The sequence below is a fragment of the Tyto alba genome, unplaced genomic scaffold (assembly GCF_018691265.1).
Source record: "Tyto alba isolate M040663 unplaced genomic scaffold, T.alba_DEE_v4.0 Super-Scaffold_2, whole genome shotgun sequence".
NCBI classification, from domain to species: Eukaryota; Metazoa; Chordata; class Aves; order Strigiformes; family Tytonidae; genus Tyto; species Tyto alba.
In genome coordinates this window covers 63675918-63695799 of record NW_024881282.1, presented here as the reverse complement: position 1 = coordinate 63695799, position 19882 = coordinate 63675918, and the positions used below count along the sequence as shown (strand labels likewise).

General features: G+C 36.9%; 1 protein-coding gene across 11 annotated transcripts in view; it reads left to right on the top strand.

Annotated features, from left to right (window-relative positions):
* The window catches only part of LOC104356780 (ankyrin repeat domain-containing protein 26), a 62402-nt gene that overhangs the window by 20590 nt on the left and 21930 nt on the right, over nt 1–19882 (top strand). For 9 of the 11 annotated variants that reach the window (XR_006165261.1, XR_006165263.1, XR_006165262.1 and 6 more), the window contains 12 exons: nt 73–139; nt 231–275; nt 5411–5496; nt 7117–8112; nt 8981–9219; nt 10076–10225; nt 11164–11197; nt 11428–11566; nt 12978–13191; nt 15380–15563; nt 16088–16234; nt 17515–18468. Coding sequence is in view for 8 of the 11 variants with exons in the window: in XM_042791935.1 (XP_042647869.1) it covers nt 73–139; nt 231–275; nt 5411–5496; nt 7117–8112; nt 8981–9219; nt 10076–10225; nt 11164–11197; nt 11428–11566; nt 12978–13191; nt 15380–15563; nt 16088–16234; nt 17515–18468 (3255 nt within the window). In the remaining 3 variants the exon portion in view is untranslated. The remainder of the gene's footprint in view (nt 1–72; nt 140–230; nt 276–5410; nt 5497–7116; nt 8113–8980; nt 9220–10075; nt 10226–11163; nt 11198–11427; nt 11567–12977; nt 13192–15379; nt 15564–16087; nt 16235–17514; nt 18469–19882) is intronic. The other 2 variants (XM_042791937.1, XM_042791940.1) reach the window with 2 other exon arrangements.

Sequence of the window (19882 nt, the reverse complement as noted above, 5' to 3'; positions counted from 1 at the left end):
CTGCTCATTAAATAGTATCTAGTTACTTCTGAATTTGTTTTTTTTTTTATCGTTGGATTTTGTCATTCATAGCTGAAGACTCCCGAACCTGTTTTGGAAATGAGTGAAACCTCTCCTAAAAGAATGCAGCAGAAATCAGGTAATGTTCATTTCATGTGGTTCTGGGTTTAGCTTCATAATCTTTCTGGATAAGAGTATTTAATAAAGCATCTGATATTTTTGTTTTGCAGATCTATTGGAGGAATTTGGTTTAGGAGATGCAGAGGATATTGAAGGTATTCATAACAGTCTCTTTGTAATGTTCTTTTATGGATAGACATGTTGTAATTGCAAATTTTTTCCTAATACGATGGTTCTAGCAAGGTGTTCTGAGAGCAGAAGGTCTACTGAAATATGCCTTTATGCATGTGTGTGCTCCCTCCTCTAGTCTGCCGTACAACACTGTAAATGCCCTTCTATGATGTAGGCTTCCTACACCATACCTGATGTCATCTCCCCTTTTCAGGCAGTCCTGAAATTTGCTTTCCTTCCAATTTCTCAGAAGAACCTTTCCTGATATTCCTGGTTTTCTGAGCAATGTGCTGTGTCTGATTCCAGGCTAGGGATCTGCCAGCTATGCTGTCCAGGGGCTGCAGGTGAGACAAAGGGTAATTCTTGGGCTCATGCTGTAGCCGTACTTAGCACAAATTATTACTTGCCTGGCTTTTCTCTACCTGTCTGGCAGTTATTTTGAAACATGTATCAAATACATTCCTCTGAGGTTTCTCTCTCTTGTTTCATGGAAACTGACCTGCAGGTTTGGAGGTGGGGGAAGGAAGTAGAGAAGAGACACAAGGTGGGAGGAAAAGACAGTGACAGCATATTGTCAGGAATTCTCTTTTCTTTGGAATTATGGCTAAAAGTGAAGCAGCTACCTGGTCCACTATATATTGGAGAGAGGATATATGACAATGTTTTTTAAATTTCTTTGTTCTAACATTTATTGATTTGAATATCTGTTAATGAGATGAGAAACAATTCCCCATTCAGGTTTTAGAGTTTCTACAATCAACTATTGAAAGTATAAGCCAGAGACAGGTGAACAGATGTGTAGGCAAGTAAGTGAACTTGTAACTTCTAAGTATAGAATACCAACAGCTCCAAGTTCTTTGGCATCCTTGTTTTAGGGGTTGGAAACAAAAAGTACCGGTTTTCTTTTGACAGTAATAGCAATTAAACTTCTCTCTTGGAAAAATATCTCTCTCCTTCTTACTCATCTCCTTCTCCATGTCCTCCCACTAGTCTTCTCTCTCATATATTTGCAGTGAGTAAGCACCAACAGACCCTCCTTTGCCCTTTATTTTGTGGTGATACTGTTTGTGGAAGATGCATAGAGGTTTGTTAAAAGTTGCAGTTAAAACATGAGTTTTGGTTTTGTCTGTATTACACAGTAATGTGAAATGTAGACCTATACTGGACCAGTATATTATAATATTACAAACACAGAAAGAAAAGACATTTCATGTAAGCTATTTTTCCTGTGTGTCTTCATTCGTGTCATGTTTTTTACCTATGTGTTATCTTCAAGATCAGGTGTTAAGAAGTACATGTGAAAATTTCTTTCAAACTTTTATGTTTGGATTTGGGTTTAAGCAATTTAGATTGCTTCAGCAAAGCATCGTGACTCCTGTGGCACAAATATTTCTAACTCTAAAAGGGTTGAATGCAGTCCTTCACAAGTTTATTTAATAAATCTGGAAAACAGGTACAGTATCTTACACAATTAAATGTTGAATGAGAGATGAAATTTCCCATTCTATTTACTTTGCTACTGACTCACAGTAATAACTTATTAAAATCTGTTTTGGGGTCAAAATTAAGTAGTGGTGTTCTCACGTTCTCTGTATAGAAGAGTAGCTGCTTTGCACTGTAATCTGCAAAAAGTCATTATGTAAGACAATTTGAGAAGGAAAATGTCAGAAGGGAGAGAAGAGGTAAAGACTAATTGGAAAGAGTGCTAAAAGTCATCTTTTGATGCTAGCTAGAGAACAGGCAAAGTAAAAGGTGAGGGATTTGCATCTTTTGCATGCACAGGGATTTGTGTGTATTTATATGTTAGGCACGAAGCCAGATTTATCTAACCCCACTGCAGATATCCATTAATAAAAATACATGCTAGTAATAAATGACTGGCACAAATACTCAAATTTATTTTACTCTGTACATTTTTTATATACATTTTTCTTAAATGGCAAGCTCTTCGGAAGCTTCAGACTAGGATTCTACCAATGTTTTAACTAAAACTTTTTCCCTGCGCTAAAAGTGAAAAAAGTCTTGGTGATGAGGAGTTATCCCTCTTTCACAATTTGACAGAAGCCAATAATTCAAAAAATAGCTGTATGAATTACCGCTTCAAGAAGAGAAGAAATTTCACTTGCAACAGCTAATGTGAGAAGTCCTTATTTTTTAGTTTATGTTTTTAAATTATTTTTCCAGTCACTGGAAAAATAATTGCTGACCAGAGTTCCTGACACCATGAGAACTGGAATTTTGCAGATGCAAGAGCATTGTTGCCTTTCATCTTTCCTGCCTTTTGACTTGTTCTGTGCCAATTGTACAGAAATGTCAAGATTGATTTAAACCCTATGGAAAAGAAATCTTATGGGCTCCAAAGATCCTAAAATCTTATCTAAAGACTGAGACTTCAGACTCAAGTAGATGCTCCTGAAGACTTTACCGTTGACCATGACGGGCAAGACTGAATAGGAGTACAGGTTGTTTTTGATTATAGCAATATGGCAACTAATTTTAAATTGTCTGGACTCTGAAACAGAATCAAAACATTAAGACACCTACATTCTCTGAATGGAGAATGTAAATTACATGTTTAGAAGGCCAGTACAAAACTCGGGGTGCTGGAAGTTCTGCTTTTATCCAGCTTTCAGGCAGATACAGTTGACCAGAAAAACCTGTTCAGTCTGTATTGTGCAGTATTCTTCAGGAAAGGTGTCACAGCTCTCCTGCATCCACAAAATAGCCTACCTTTTAAGCAAAATTATGGTGTCCATGTTATATGGTGTGAGCGATCACACATATCAAGTTGTATGGTAGGAAGCTGCATCCATGTTGCAGTTTGACCTGAGTGAACAATGATGAAGTGATAGAAGAAATCTGGTAAGTGTACCTTTATGGAAACAGTGTAGGAGCAGTCCCATCTGTCTGAGAGATTGATCACCCCCTGCTGTACATGGGGTGGAGAAGCTTCTAAGAGTAGTAGAAACTCCAAGGACACTGATGTGTCTAGACTCTTCTCATTCTAGGCAATACTGTTACCACACAAGAGGCTTACGTGCAAATTACCGGCATATTGGGTGCCTGTCTGTGCCTAGCTCTGCTCTCTTGAGTTCTTGTTTTCTGAAAGGATGTTACAAATCAGTGTGATGTCTGTGCAGTTACTTCTCTTGGATTTCTTCAGGCTCCAGTGCTTCTGGCCACCACTTCCAGTTGGCACTCCCAGAACTGTACGATCAGCAAGGGAGGGTCTTGCTGGTTCAAATTATCCAGCCACATTACAATTCTAGTATGAGGGACAAGGACCCATCTACTAAAACTGTGCATAACTATTGGAGGAAAGGAAGATGTTGATCTCCAAATTATGGAGTTTATTTATATAGGATCTAAGTGTTTACTTGTTCCAGGCATCTTGGTATTGATAATTTATGATACTCTCTACAGTACCTTCTTATGGTACTACCTACAAATGTTGCTTGACCACCAGCAAATCTGTCTTCTATTTCTAGTGCTGGTTGGAGCTTTCACCTGCACCAGCAGACAGCTTGGTATTGAGATATCTAAAAGCATCAGTAAAAACTTCATCTGCTCTGTAATCTTGAAAAACAAGAAAAAGGGAAAAATGCCTGTTTTCCTTATAGAACATTATGCTTAGATAATCATTAATTATTGATGTTATTATTTTTAATATGTGTCAGACTGTCTGAAATGTGTCATTCATCAGTAGATCATCATAACAACCCTGTGAAATAAGTGCTGTCAACCCACTAATGACTAAAGTGTGTTGGGAAACGCCTTGTACTAAAATGCCCAAAAAACAAATTTACAAAAAAATCTAGGAAATTGCCCCCACCAGTGATTGAGGTGGGAGGAGGAGGTTGTTATTTCACACTCTGTAACTCAGGGTTAGAATAGACCTCTGGAGACCTGTATGACTGACTGAGGATCTTAGGTTCCCAGTTGAGACGTATGAGTTGTAACGCTAAGCTTGTATCTAATGTAATCCCCCTCAAGAAATGAAAGCTTGCAAAAGGAGTCACCTAAAGCAGAAAATTCCAGAAGTGAGGTTGGCTCTATGACTCATTAATACTGGACCCGTTTGTATTTTTATGATGATACCTATTTTCTCCCTGTCTTGCTCGCTTTTCTTGCAGGAAAAATATTGTGTCTCTCTTCATCAGTGAAGCTTTTTGTATAGAAAAGCTATTGTGTAGAAACCGTATAATTAAGGAGCAGGAAGGGATGTACAGAGCAATTAAAGTGAAAAGCCTCCATCTCTGTTTTTAGATGCCACACTTGAGCTGCTGGGACTTGTTTCTTTCTGAATACTTGATACTTCAAAGTGTTCCGTGTGCCTTCCACACAAACAATGACAATGAGTTGCTGCTTCTAAATTGTATCTGGGACTATCTGGAGTCCAATTCTCAAATGTAACAGAGAGTCAAGGTAGGCACCCCATAATGGGGAGCCCAGACTGAGTGACTGCGCCTGAGGAGTTTGTGACCTGTCTAATATTAGAAATTCTGAGAGAGGAAAGGGTAGAATCCATTTTTCAACAGTACAAACTGAAATGTCTAGATCACGGGTTGTTTCTCAACATTTCACAAGCTTGTCTCATTCAGTAACCCATCCATATCTTCTGCAACAGATAAGGCAGCAGTTTGACTGAAATACTCCATGCAGATTCATGTCTAGAGATGGATTTGTTTCATGCATGGATTAAAGCTGGGGCCTTAAAGATTTCAAGCCTGTGATTTTGTTGTTCATGGTTTTCTGTGCATAACACAGAGAAATTAAAAGTGCTGAAGGAATGTGACTAGTTACTGTGTGGCACACAGTGTCTCAGAGAGATCATGAACCCTTAAGAAATAGGAATGGTTTATTAGTGACCATTTATAGTGATTTTCAGCAAATTTTCTTTGTACATTAAAAAGTAAAATGCCCTGGAAGGACGGAATTCACACAAATGCATCTTAAATCTGTATTATTATAATTTTCTCTCTAGGAGCTCACAAATTTGAGGAGATGTTTTATACTGTGTTAAGAATATTCTCACTAGTATGATGATTCAAGATGCAGTCTAGGTGTAAATAAGTAGTATTAAGTCATGCTGCTTATAAAAATGTGATTTTAATGGTAGGTGAGTACTCGGGATCTACCTTTCATATGTCATCATCAGCTGAAAAAGAAGACATCAAGGATGGCATTGGAAGCTATGGGATGCAGGTATGTAAAACCAAATATTTTGAATTACAGTCTGAACTGCTAAGTTGTGTTATACATTGAGGTAAAGATAACTTATCTGTGAATAATGCTGAAGGGCGAGTCCTGTAGATGAAGGTTGTAGTATAGTCTGAGGTAAAGTTGGATACAGTCTTCTTATGGTGGGCTAAAATCCATGTCATTATGTTGGATACTTGCTGTTGTATTGATTTGTTTCCAGCTGGTTTGCTTAAATTTTGACCAGTGTTTTTCCTTTTCTGTGGTGCTGAGAAACAGTGCAGTCAAATGCCTTTCTTTCCCTAACACAAAATGCACATTCAAGTGAAGGGGCAGATTTGTCTGTAATAAACTGATCAGTTTGATTAAACATGCCTGGTCTTCCTCTTTGTGGGGGAAAGATCAAACAAAACAACTTGACATTTGGTGACCTTTCTGATGCTTTCCCTGCCTGTGCAAAATACGCGCTTGTTCGGTATTGTTAATAAGTGAAAAGGGCTTTTTTCAAAGGGCATCCTGTTTGTGGTGGTTGTACAGGACAGGGCTGGATAAGAGGGGTCTGGAGTCTTCTGTAACACTGCAAGGGACAGTGTAGCAAATTATTTCCACCCCACACGCAGGTGCTGTGAAAGAGGGACGTGCTTAGTTTTAACAGGCAGAGCACAGAACTTAAGCCTGTTGGGAGGTGGTAGTAGTTGGGCAATGAACTTGGGAATGTAGAGGCTGAGACAGATGGTAGCTGGCAGAGGTGCTGCTTCCTTGATTTGAAAGGATTTTTTGCAGAGGGAGAAAAGGGCCTGGCTAATGAGAAAAGAGAGCAAACGTTGAACGGTCATAGCTGCTTGGGACACCAAGGCTGCAGGCCCTGTTTAAAAGGGACTGTGAGGTATGTGGGGAGGGAGCATGTTGAGAGGTGTGTGGTACATGGCGGGAGCAGTCAGAGCTGTTGAGGAACAGAGCATGGGGTCAGGGACATGAGGAGACTGGGGGCAGCTGGGGCACGGTATGGTTTTCATACAAGCTTGGGTTCCTGATTTTTGGCATAAGGAAAGGAATGGACAGGTTCCCCTATTAAATGCTTTTCTTGGGAGCCTGGAATTGAATTTTAATATTTCTGAGTCTTGGGTGAAGAAATAATCTTAACTTGGTCAGTTCTTGTGGTGAACAGTAAAAGCTTGTCATGTTATTCACACTGTATTAGCTCAGCTGGGAGAGGACTGTAAAATGCCAGTCAGTAGAGAATGATGGAGGAAGGAGAGTGGGAGAATGTAGGCAGTTGTAATGAAAAATGGTATTAAAGCAATAAAATGCGAGAAAATAAATTGCTTTGTGACAAATGCCACCAGTTACAGAAAGCAGTCAGGCTAAAAGGTAAGATCAACCCTAATGTCCAGACAAATATGGAACTGTTGTTCCTCAAGTCAGTCTTTCTATTTTTAAGCAAATAGTGATTCGGTGAACCTTTAATTTAGTATCCCTTGATTTTTATTAAACAATTGCTTTCAAGATGTCTTATTTCTATTATTTCTGTTATATGATAGAATGAGTCTGCAACATAAATCACCTAGATTAACTGTAACTTTCCTTTTTCTTGGTAAACTTTCTGTCTGTACCTGTTTACTTAAGGATAAATACATTTTAGAAATTACCAACTTGATAGAAAAAACAGCACATGAAAATCAGACTGACAAAGCAGAAATTTCACATCAGGAAGCCCTAGCAGAAAATGAGGAATCGCACAGTGCTGACAAGCAGTTAAGTCCAAAACTTTGGGAAGAAAGATATGAAAGAATGTGGGTTGAAAATGAGAAAAGAGAATTGAAAACAAATTTTAAAAACATTACAGCAGAGCTGAAGCAGCTGTTTGGTGAAATTAATGGAACTGGGAAAACTACTTCACTTGTAGAAGAAATGTCAGAAGATGGCTTCAGTGAAGAATTGAAGAGTTCTCGTGTTGTTTCATCTTGTGCGACTGAATCAAATAATAAGTTGGAGAGTAAAGGTGAATTTGGAGATATTAAACATATGCTGGGTGAAAAAGAACCCAAAATGGAGATTGCAATTGCATGTCTTGGTGTCCTTCCTGATCAAAATAACTTAAATGCAAACATGGAAGATACCTGGTGCACAGATGTAGAAGGTAGCACAAATGATACAGATAATAGGAAGGTGCCTCTAGCAAAAGAGGAGCAAAAGAAAATGCCTACTATGGAAATGGAAGAAAATGAAAATGGAAATAGTAGAAATGTAGAAGGAAGTCCTGAATACTCCCCAAGACATAGCTTAAAAACAGGCATTTTGGATGAGGTTTCTAATATTCTTCCTAAAATAAGACCTGTTTCTACAAGTGATGAAAATACACTTTTTGTAACAGAAGGGAAACTTGGAAAAGACTCTGAATTTAATGATGGTGTTCCCAGGGACTGCCTTAGCAACAATAATGAAATAGGAGAAACAGACATTGACAGTCTTTTTGCAAATGCTCAGCAGTCGTGTGGCATGCCGAAATGGAATCTTGATGAAGAACTAAAACAAGATATGGAAAGATTTAAGAGTAAGGTAGGAATGCTGCAAATAGCATTCCTGGCTTTGGAGAAAGAGAAGGTACAGCTGCAAAAAGAGGTAGAAGTTCACCTGCTACTCCTTATTCTTTAGTCTTTCTCCATATCAATGGTCCTGTTCACTGTAGCTATTCATCATTAACGGAAGATGCTTTGTGCAAATTGGGTTTCGTTTTAATGAAAATACATTACTTATGAATAAAAAGAGCAGTGGAGACTTGTCCTTTTCCCCATTATGTAATTAGGTTTTTGGAAAACACAGAATGCATTATTGTTCCAGTTTAACAATAGGTGGCACTCATTTCCAGTGTAAGTAGATATCACTTCATTGCCATAAAAAGAAATGCACACAATTACATCAGTTCTGATTCTGAATCAAAGAATGAAAATAGCTTCTGAACAGGGTCTTGACTAATTATCCATTTGCTGTGATTTCTGCATGGTGTGTCTTCTTTGCCCTTCACTAAAATTATTGTTTGCTGTGAAACCATTTCTGCTTGTGGGTTTTGGATCTTTCCCCCACTACCCCCACCCCCTCCTCCCCCCAATAAGGATGCAGTAGCCCAGCACACTTCTACTTGATTTTTTTTTTTTTTAATGTGTTTTTACAACTAACATTGTGCAGCCCTTCTAACTTTTTGTCTATCAGTAATGCTTTCACTTTTTTGTTGTCCATGTGTTAAGATACACTGTTGTTTTTTTTTCTAAGGGCTATGTTTTTGTTACATCTTTAATCATGAGTGAATTCAAAGTACTTTTCAATAACTTGATACACTTTGTAGTGTAATTTTGTGAAAATGCTTCTCTATATGATTTTTTTTTTCGTATTATGTGATTTCAGAGGTAAACCCTGAATTTAATCTTGCTTATGGTATTTCTCTCTTCTAGAAATACTGATAAATATATGAAGCTTCACTTTCTTTTTGTAGGTTGAGAAGAAAAAAAGCAAAGAAAGATGTTTCAAAATGCAGGAGGTGGCAAAACAAGAAGATCTTGATAAAATAAATACACTGTCAGGCAACATTACTAATCAGCAAATGAACCAAAAACTTGCTCTAAGGAAGAATGACCATTTGAAAGTGGAGAAGGAAAACACTGTAGAAGAAAAACACAAAAAGAAATTTCCATCTGAGGAGAGATCAAAATTGATGAGGTTGCCGATAAAAGGGTAAACTAAAGAAATAATCTCTAATTCTTATTTGTAGTACTACTGAAGTATCTCTTAGTTTTGCTGATATTGTAGTAGTTGGAGTAGTTTCCTACATGCTGAATGCCATACTGTGAGTAGTCCACTGCTTGTCAAACATTTAAGAAAAAAATTTTTTTTAAGAAAAAACTAAGCTCATAATGGAGGTTCAGATTTATTGCCTGCTTAAAAAAAAAAAAAAAAAAAAGAAGAGGGGGGGGAAAAAAAAAAAAAAAAGATAGAAACCAAGTCCGTGTGGATTTCCTTGTCTATACTGAGGCAAAACGCGTCTTCAAAACCAAAGTTGAAGACTGGAAAAAACAGCTGTTTTTGTAGGAGATGGCCATTCAGAAAAGAAAAGTAGGAACATGCACATTGCTTTCTCCCTTTTCTAGGTGATTTTAGTGATTTCCATGCAGTTGGTGTTTTCCTTAAATTCAGATCCTCTTTGTCAGGAAAAGGGGAAACATGATATTACCAAACCAACCTCAAAGTTTGAAGAAGACACAGATATTTTTATGTAACCCTAAGCAGGAATTTTTCCCTATCTGTCCTTTAGGGGAATCTCTGCTCTAGATATTTCCTCTGATGGGAATATTAGATGTGTTCTAGCTTATTTGAATTTACTTCAGATTCCACATTTCCCCCTCATTCTTAGGGGAAGGTTTTAAAATACTTGGGTATCTTCCAGGATCTGTGGAGTCAAGTCTGTGTTTTGTAGTAGACATTTTTAATCTTGGTTGCTTCTTGAGTATGTCTGGTTCGCAGAAATATGTTATTTAAAGCTATTCAATTGGTGTTTTGTTTTGTTTTGCTTTTTTCTTTCTGTTTAATGTAGTAAATTTGCCCTGAGTGCCAAAGTTGCAAAGAAAAACAAAAGATGGACTTCAAAGCAGAAGGCTAATCAGCAGATGAGCTCTTCCAGTGGCAATAATTTTCAAGTACTGGATGATGGCACTTTCAGTGAAACATCTCAAGATGAAGGAAGGTACTGAATATAAGGAATGTTATAAATAAATAAAAGTTACTTAATGATAAAAAATGTCCTGAAAGCTAAAGGTAAGTTTTGTAAACCTGGTGTGTACAATGATTCTTATTCTTTCATGTGACAATACTACCTGATGCCCTTTGAGTTCAAAAACACTTACTTTTTGCTTAGAGTTCTTTGGACATACTAGCAAAGTCAATAATAAGGTCAGATGTGCAGAAATTCTGATTTACCTGAGTGTGTGCTGCATGTAAATACATATTTTTTTTAAAAGGGAGAGGAGAAGCTTATAAAAGAGCAAAATTACTATTTCACTGCAGGCATCTCTGTTTTCTCTGCTTGCTTTTGACCCTGCTCCCACCGTCCCCCACCCTCCAGCTGTGTCCCCTCCCGACTTCTTGCCCACCCTGAGCTTAGTTGTATAAGCACTGTTCAATGATAACTAAAACATTGGTATGTTATCAGTGCTATTTTGGTCAGAAATCTAACACACAGCACTGCATGGGCTGGTATGAAGAAAATTAACTCCATCCCAGACAGACCCAGTACACTAGAGAATCCAAAATTATGGTTCTTTTGACTTGTAAGAGAAAGATTTTCTATACTGAAAAGAGCTAAACCGCTAGTATTAAAAAGGGAATGCACATAACTGTGTATCTGTATATCCACATGTCTGTATCTGTAAGATTCCTAACTTTTGAGTCAAGTACAGAGAACCGTTATTTCAACAATTTGTATAAGATCTTGTGGAAAAAACAGCATTCCAATAGACATACTAGTACACAAATTTTCTTTCAGTCTTCAACTACACCTGACAAAATTCTTACATTAAATTTTAGTTTAATTCACTTCTGAAATTAAGCTTTCAGAGCAACTTTAGGTGTTGTTCATAATGCAATATAAGAATTCCAGTACTGAAATATATTTCTGTTTTCCAGACCTGCAGCAAAAACAGGCGGTGAAAAAAACAAGGTACTGTAAAATTAGTTTCTTGATAAATAGTTTGTATCAGCTTTTAATCACTTAAATGGGAATAGCGTTTATGTAGTAATCAAGCAGATGCACAAATTGCTGCTAGAATGCAACTTTATCATATTTGAGCCAAATCTATGGGCTGTGAATGAGAGAATGAATCACTCATGCATTTGTAATGATCTGTAATAGCGTATAGTTGTATCCACAAAATACTGTATTGTTTGTAGGTCAGTATACAAATGGATGTAACTGATGACCTTGACTTAACTCAGTCATCTGACACAACTTCAGAAGACGTTGAATTGCCAACTTCAACCTACAAAGAGGCTATGTTGCTATTAGAACAGCTTAGTGTGGATCATACAGGTAAGTTTTCAAGTCACTTTGACTTCTGCTGTTATGAGTGCCTCTTTTAGAACACAGTTTCTTTGTATATACTCTTAGATATTTTAGTTTTCTATTTTGAGCTAATATTTCTTTATGTTCAGAGATCCTGCTCAAGATGTGCAATTCGTCTCAACTAACCTTAAATGTCCATCTGTATTGTCAGCAAACATGCCTTATTTTTATCATTGGTTCTCTGTCTAGTCAGAGTTGGAGAAGCAGGTTCTTGCAACAGACAGTTCAGCTCCTTCTAATGTAGTCATCAGAAGTCAGTAAGATCTTCTTTTTTCTCTTTGTATGCCCCCAATAGGTAATGACAAATAGTGCAGCAAAATAAAAGCTTTGCTTAAAAAAAAAAAATCTATATATATATCATCAAGTGTCATAAGATTGCATATAGGTACATAGCATTATATAACCATAAGCATCACTTCCTATGTCTTTTAAACTATGTTAAAATTTCATTAGGCAGATGTTGGTTAACCTGGGCTAAGGGTCAAAGTCCCACCCAGCTGGTCTCTCACTGCTCTTCCTCAACAGGACAAAATAGGATGAAAAAGATAAAGGATCAATATAAAGACAGGGCTGTCACAGGTAAAACAGACTTCACTCAGGGAAACTTAATTTTTAACAATTAAAATAGATTTGAATAGTGAGAAACAAAGACAAAAAAAATAAAAGAACCCTCCCAACCAACCCCATCTCAGGCTCAACTTCACTTTCAATGCCTCTACTTCTTCCCAGGCAGTGCAGGGAGGATGGGGTCTGCAGTCAGGACATAACAGTTTTTCTGTGCAGCTCCTTACTCTCACACCTTTCCTCTGCTTCAGCGTGAGTCCTTCCATGGTCTGCAGTCCTGTGAAAATCTGCTCCAGCCAGGGCTTTCTGTGGGCTGCAGCTCCTTCAGGAAATACCCACCTGCTCTGGCATGGGGTCCTCCTCAGCACTGCATTGTGGATATCTGCTCCAGCATGGTCCTTTTCAAAGGGCTGCAGGGAAATATCTGCTCCACTGTGGTGTCTCCAAGGGCTGCTGGGGAATCTCAGCTCTAGCACCTGGACCACCACCTCTCCATCCTTCTTCCCTAACCATGGTGTTCACAGGGTTGTTTCTCACAGTCTTTTTCCCCACCTCCTCCTCTTCTGCCCTTTTTCTAAAGATGTTTTCCCCGAGGTGCCACCAGCTCAGCTGTGCTCTGCAGTGGGTCCATTGGAACCGTCTGTCATGGGGCAGCCCCAGCCTCTTCTCACACTGATCTCCCCACTACCTGCAGTCTTCCCACTACCAAGATCTTGCCCCACCTATACTCAGTACAGCAAAGCATTAAATAATTTATGCATGGGAAAGTGTTTGTGGATATGTGCAGCTTTGTGTCTTTTCTATCTCAAAATAGGTTCTGCTATTTTGTTGAAAATTCAAAACATACTTCTTGAATACGAACAGATAATAGAACATGAAAAAAATCGTTATACAGCTGTCTTGAAAGAAGTGAGAAAATTGGAAAGTGAGAAGGAGGAGTCACAGTTAAAAGCGGAAGAAACTCAAGATTTGAAATCCATATTGGCTCACCAAGAAGTGGAATGGAAAAGTGATATCCAAAGCCTTAAGTATGTAACCTTGCATTCTGATAATGCACATTATCCTGTCTGTGTTCATGCTGCAGAAGATGCTGATTGTACAGGTGATAGGATAAGTTTCTAGACTTTTGGGTTTGGGTTTTTTGAATCCCATGGGCAAGCCATGCTATTAAGGATGTAACGTCAAAGGGGGAAAAAATGCCTTGGATATTAGGTCTGTGTAAAATCTTTTAGATACTGTTTTAATTCTTTTTTTCCAATAGCAAGATAATAGAATAAAGAGTAGGTATGGAAAATGAGATTTATAAGGGTTTATAAGATTTGTATTTTGTGTTTTTTGTCTTTTCAGCTTCTATTGGTGTATAGGAATCCTGGTAATTCCATGGAATGAAACTCAAAACAGTGCTTAAAGCATTTGTTTGTTTGCTTGTTTGTCTGTTTGAAAGAAAGTTGAGTTCAGGATTGCCTGTTTCCCCCATATTCTTGAGCTAAACCTGGATTGTGTGAGCTTTTTAATCACTGTTCACATCACTTCAGACAAGAGTGGCCAGCAGGCACAATAAGAAATTCAGCAAGGTTAAATGTAAGGCCCTGCACTTGGGAAGGAGGATCCCCCTGTGATGATGTACCGTGGGATGGCCTGGCTTGGGGAGCTTGCTGAGAAGTCCTTGGTGGTCTTAGCAGAGAGCAAGCTCAACGTGAGCCAGCATGAGCTGGCAGCTGAAAAGGCCAATGGCATTATGGGCTGTATTAAGAGCAGCAAAACCAAGAGATTGAGGAGAGTGATTTTCTGCCCCTGCTCAGCACTTGCTGAACTGTGTCTAGAGCACTGGGTCCAATTTTTGGCCTCTCAGTACAAGGGAGGTCTTAATCGATACGTGTGAGTTGAGCAGAGAGCTACCAAGCTGGTCAGGGAGCAGGAGCACCACCAGCCCTGTGAGGAGAGGCTGAGGGAACTGAGCTTCAAGGAGTTGTGCTCCCAGCATCTGGAAGGGGATTATGAGGAAGACAGAGCCAGTCCCGACTTGGCCTGGATTTGACTCCAACTGTCGACTTCCAACTGTTTTTCAAAATTCTCAAATACCTATAGATTACAAAGAATTAATATATTCATTCTAAGTAAATTCTCAAAACAATGTTAACTTTACACTTATAAAAGCTATACTTCTTGTAAAATTATGCTAAAAATTATATATAAAGCTTTTTTCTTGCAATATAAACCATTCAAATACAAATGTTACTGTCAATCTTTTGAATGTTTTATTAGTGGTTGCTGATACTTGTTTTGCAGAATTTCTAAAGCAAATGTTGAACTGGCAGTTCTTATGTTAATACTTGATTTTTTTTTTCTTGTTAACTGTTGCAAGGATATCAGAAAAAATATTCAAAATAATTAAAAAATATAAAACTGCTTTCTTGTTTGGGTGGCATGGATACACTATGGACCAGTTTTACCATGTTGGTGCTTAACTGTTGATTGTTTCAGTTAGTAAAGAAGTTGACATTCCCTAAGGTTTTCATTGTAAATTTGCTTCAAAATTAAATTGCTGTTGTTTCTCCCAGATGCAGATCCATTGAGTTTTAAAACTATTTTTAATTGTATTAAGCTTAAACCCCTATGCATTTCTAAATCTATTTCTGAACACTTGACCTCATTCTTGAGTAAATAGAAACTGCTTGCTCTTCCTATGGTCAGCAGTTGGTTTAGACTTACAGAAGGCTTGCTCATCAGTTGCTGATCAGGTCTGTCATAGATATGTGGTGTGCTGCTTCATCAGTATTACTTGCAGTCACTGAATCCATAATATGTAGGCAATGCTGAGCATATTAAGAAAATGTATATTAAACATAGTGAAAGTTTGTGATGGTTTGATCTGATAAGACGACAAACTCCTTTTTAATGAAATGTCTGTAATAAGATGATTTTTTTTTTTTTAAGCATTATAGAAATGTGCATACTACTATATAATTACCTATGTAAACTTACAAATAAATGAGAAATCACGTGGTGGTTTATTTCAGTATCTAGTATAACTGATACCATGGATAATGGAATGAAGTTAGAATTCTTTTAAAAAGTTAAAAATTAAAGTAAAAATATAAAATCTGAAAATATTTAGCACTTGTACGGTTTAAGTTGTCTCTAAAAGTTCATAATGTGGAATATCTACTTTTTGTATCAGTGTTTTAGTTTTTCAAATATTCTGTTAAATCTCAGATTTACTTTGAAACAAGAAGAGGAAAAGAGGCTCAGAGTAGAAACGCTATATGAGAAAACAAGAGAAACACTAAGAAGGAGTGAAGATCAATATTGTAAAGAGATGGAGGAGAAACAGCAACTTGAGATACACTCAAGGAATTTAGAAATGGAGTTAATAACAGTGAGAAAACTATTGAAACAGGTATATTAAATAATGAGTTAAACACTTTTCTTCTTACTTTCTGATTCTTTTAAATTGGTATTGTATTCCAGTATGCCTAAAGGAGGAGCTACTTTCCTTGTGGAAGAGGCATTGGATAACTATTGCCAAATTTTGAGGACAGTTGAGAACAGTTGATTCACAAGTGATCTGGGGGTTTTGGGGGGTTTTGTTTGTTTTCTTTTATTTTTTGTTTGGGGTTTTTTTTGTTGTTGTTTTTGGTTTTTTTTCTTTTCAAGTTCATGATTCCTTTTCTCCTTTTTCAAAATTTATGTTGCGTTTGTATTTCAGGCAAAGCCTGACTTTGAGTTATTTTTCTAAATTACTACAAAACTTTCTATATTTCTTCTTAATTTTTCAGGAGAAAATTAAAATTTGTTATTTGTAGATGGATTATCATAACTGTGGGGAAGCAAAAATATATGAAAGAATACAAAGGAGAATGGGAAGATAGTACTAGCTCTGATTTTTCTCAAGATGCAAGCAGTTTAATTGTATTACTGTAGGTTGAAGAAGAGCGTGATGAAACACAGAGACAGCTCTCTCAGGAAAAGAGTGCCAGAGCCCTGCAAGAAGGAATTTTGAACAACCACCTTTGGAGAGAGAAAGAACTGGAAGAAGAGACAAGAAGAACCATAGGAAAAAATTCAGAGGTAAGCATTTCTTTTTTTTCTAGTTAATTAAATTTCGCCATGTTTGTTCTAAAGTCATACTAATTCTTACATAATTTTTTTGTGCTTCTTGATGGATTTTTTTTTTTTTTTTTCCTACAGTTTACCAATGTAACTTCACTGTGTAAATACATTTTCTGTTTTCCTTCGTGTCTTTAAAAGTTCTGGAAAGCAGCATCAGTCCTGTATGTACCTGAATTGCATGTGCAAGTAGGAGACTAATAGAAGACACTGTTTATCCCATTTATTAAGCCATCTGTTATTTTTCATTTCATAGACATTTTATCATCACTTTTTAAGGTTTCTAGCAGTGGAACACCTAGCTTACACCTAGCTTGACCAGGAAAAAAATTGTTTGACGCTTACCCATTGTGTTTCTATTACTTGTTTGGTTTTTTTTTTGTTTTTTTTTTTTTTAATTACTTATTCCCTCATCAAAAGTACTTCAAGTATGCCTTTCTTTTCCACCTCCACATACTGAAATCTTATGAAGGAATATCAGCAATGAGCTAAATTCTCTATAGCAGTTGGAATATTTAGAGGAGAAAAAGCAGTCATAAATACTGTTAAAAAAAAAAAAGAACCCACCTTGGAAAGAGTTTACTGAATTTACTAAAAATGTCCAGTGCTTGGAAGAATTATTTGTTCTTGGCTTTGCTGCCCAATAAGCATAGTGAATATGTTTATGTGGAAACAAGTTGTATATATAACAAACAGGAAATATCCCTAGAATGTAATAGTCTTGTATGATTTAGTTGTATATCTATCTTTCAGCAGTACAAAAGGATAAGTGTTAAGAAGACATTTGACAACTGATGCAAGATGAAAGGTAGCACAAGAGAGAAAGACCCTTTTTTAGTCTTGTTTTTTACCAGATTTGTAACACAGCTACATTAACATTTAAAGGGAATATTTTGAAGGCATGCACATATAATAAGGCACCATCATTTTAAAAGCTTTATACTTGGGATATTTAAAATAACTTTATTATTTGGTTGCTGACTTAAGAAAAAAAAAAAAAAAAAGAAAAGGCATTGTATATTTGGGATCTTCATTTAGATTTTAAGGGTATGTTACACTTCCAGTGTGTGCATACATTGTACACATGCATGGGTTCATAGAGTAGCTTAAGTATTTCTTGAAATCTCACTCTCATCTTTGAAGTCATGATTCAGTATTAGAAATGTTAAAATGCAGTTTGATGCTGAAGTGTTTTTGTAGATTCACTTCCCAACTATTTATTCATGTTCCCTGTCATTCAGGAATCTGACACTGAGAGAGAAAAGGATCTGTTGTACAAAAATCAGTTACTACAAGATGAGATTGCTATACTAAGACTAGAAATTGATCAAGTAAGACATAGGCATCAGGAAGAAGAAGGAAAGTATCTAGAGGAAAATGAGACCTTGAAAGAAAAAAATGAAGATCTCAAAAAGGAACTTAAATTGAATGAGGAAGCCTTAACAGAAACAGTTTTTCAGTACAATGGACAGCTGAACTTATTAAAGACAGAATCTGCAGTGTTAACTTCCAAACTTGAGCAGACAAAAGAAAGCAAAGACAAACTAGAAACAGAAATTGAATCCTTTCGTTCCCGCCTGAACACTGCTGTTCAAGAACTTGAACGTCATCAGTCATCAAAAATTGATATCGAACGAACATTTCAGAGAGAACGTGATGAATGGCTTCGCTTGCAAGACAAGCTCCATCAGGACCTTTCTGATGTGCGAGAAACCAGGAAGAACTTGTCTCAGCAGCTGAGTAAAGCTGAAAGCAAAGCTAATAGTCTAGAAAATGAACTTCACCAGTTGAAACAAACCCTCAGAGAAAAAACATTGCTTTTAGAAATGACACAAAAAGAATTAAGTCAAGCCCAATGTCAGGCAAAGGAATGTGATCATGCTCGTCAACTTGAGAAAGATCAAGTAAGCAAATTTATAATAAAGCAGGAATCCATGCAGGAGCGATTGGCCCAGCTCCAGAGTGAAAACCTTTTACTCCGTCAGCAAATGGAAGATATGCAGAACAAGGGGATCATCAAAGAAAAAGTAGTAAATGATGTACAGGACCGGTTTAATGATATTTTCAACAAACTAAGAGCTGATACTGAAAAGCAAGTTTACCTAGTGGAAGAGAGAAACAAGGAATTAAATGCCAAGTGTACTGATTTAAGAGAACAAGTCTTTAAATATGAGACTGACAAAGTAGAAAGAGAGGTAAAGTATACACTTGGAAAGAACAACTTAAAGTTTGTCAGTTCTTGAAATTATTTTATGTTTCTGAAATGTACCAGGTATAAGTTATGTGCATGGGACCAAATAATGCTGATTTGTTCTGGTTTGTCATGTTTCTCTTGGACTTGTGGGAGGTTTTGGCAAACAGGATGTTACTGCTCAGATCTGAGCAGAGAACAGATAAAGAAATATCCAAGTCTAAGATTTGATCAAGAAAGGTGATTCTTCTCTAGAACTTTCTTCATCTCTTTTCCTTAGTCCATTTTATGCCCTATCGAATGGGTTTATGTATTTGATGGGTTTTATATATGTATTGCACTGATGACACAAATAAGAGTCATATAAAAGAGAGAACCATCCAGTATGCAAGGGTTGAGAAATTAAGATACAGACAAGTGAAGTGATGGGGGGTGGGTTTACATTAAGCTCCTACAGAGAAAAAAAAAAAATCACTTCTCCATAAGTTGCTATCAAAATTGAAGAGTATTAGTAGTGTTCAGGTGTTAATTGATGTATGTGTTTTGGGGGTTCTAAGGGCCCTTGCCTGTTCCTCATGAAGTTCATTTCGGACACTGACCTAAGCTTTCTTTTCTCTATTTTATGATGTGTAGCCACATTTAGATGTGCTCTCTTTTTGTGGCTCTGAAAGACTTAATTAGCTGGACAGAAGGCTAATTAGGAAATGTTAAATTGTCTTTCTGAAAATTGACACAGTGTATGAGTATGAAATATGCTCCTATGCAGAGCACTAGCATAATTTTGTGTCGCTCAGACGTGTGTGAGCCAAGTTTTGCTCCCATTTCATCATGTAGATGTTTTTTCTCAAGAAAACAGGATGGAAGGAAAAAAAAAAAAAAAAACAAAAAACAAAAACAAACAAACAAACAAAAAAAAACCAAAAGCGCAGGGGTAGGAGGGAGGAATAAGTAGATGGTTGAAAAATCTATAGATAATGGGAGAATGCATTATTATATATATTCATAGGAGTAGATAGGGTCTTCTCTATTGATAGAGTATTCCACCAGTCCCAGGTAGAACAATGCTTTTAAAGTTGCCTTACTCATTTTGTTTAATCTTCCCTTACTTTTGGGAAAATAGGAACTAATCACATTCAGTATTTAGACATTCTGGTGTAAAGTTTGTCTCCGTTAATGATTTGAAGAGTGATTTAAAATTGCATTTCCCTTTTCATAACAAATCCAGAATCTTTGAGGGAGGTAAATATCTGCATGTGTCAGATAACCACCTTATTCTTAATTTGTCAGTTACTGGGGGAGGAGCTCCAGCAGTGCTGTCAATCATTTTAATCTGTGAATTGCTTTGTATTCTTACTACCAAAATAACAGGTTCCTTCTGAAGATACTAGATAGACAGATAGAGATATAAATATAGAGAT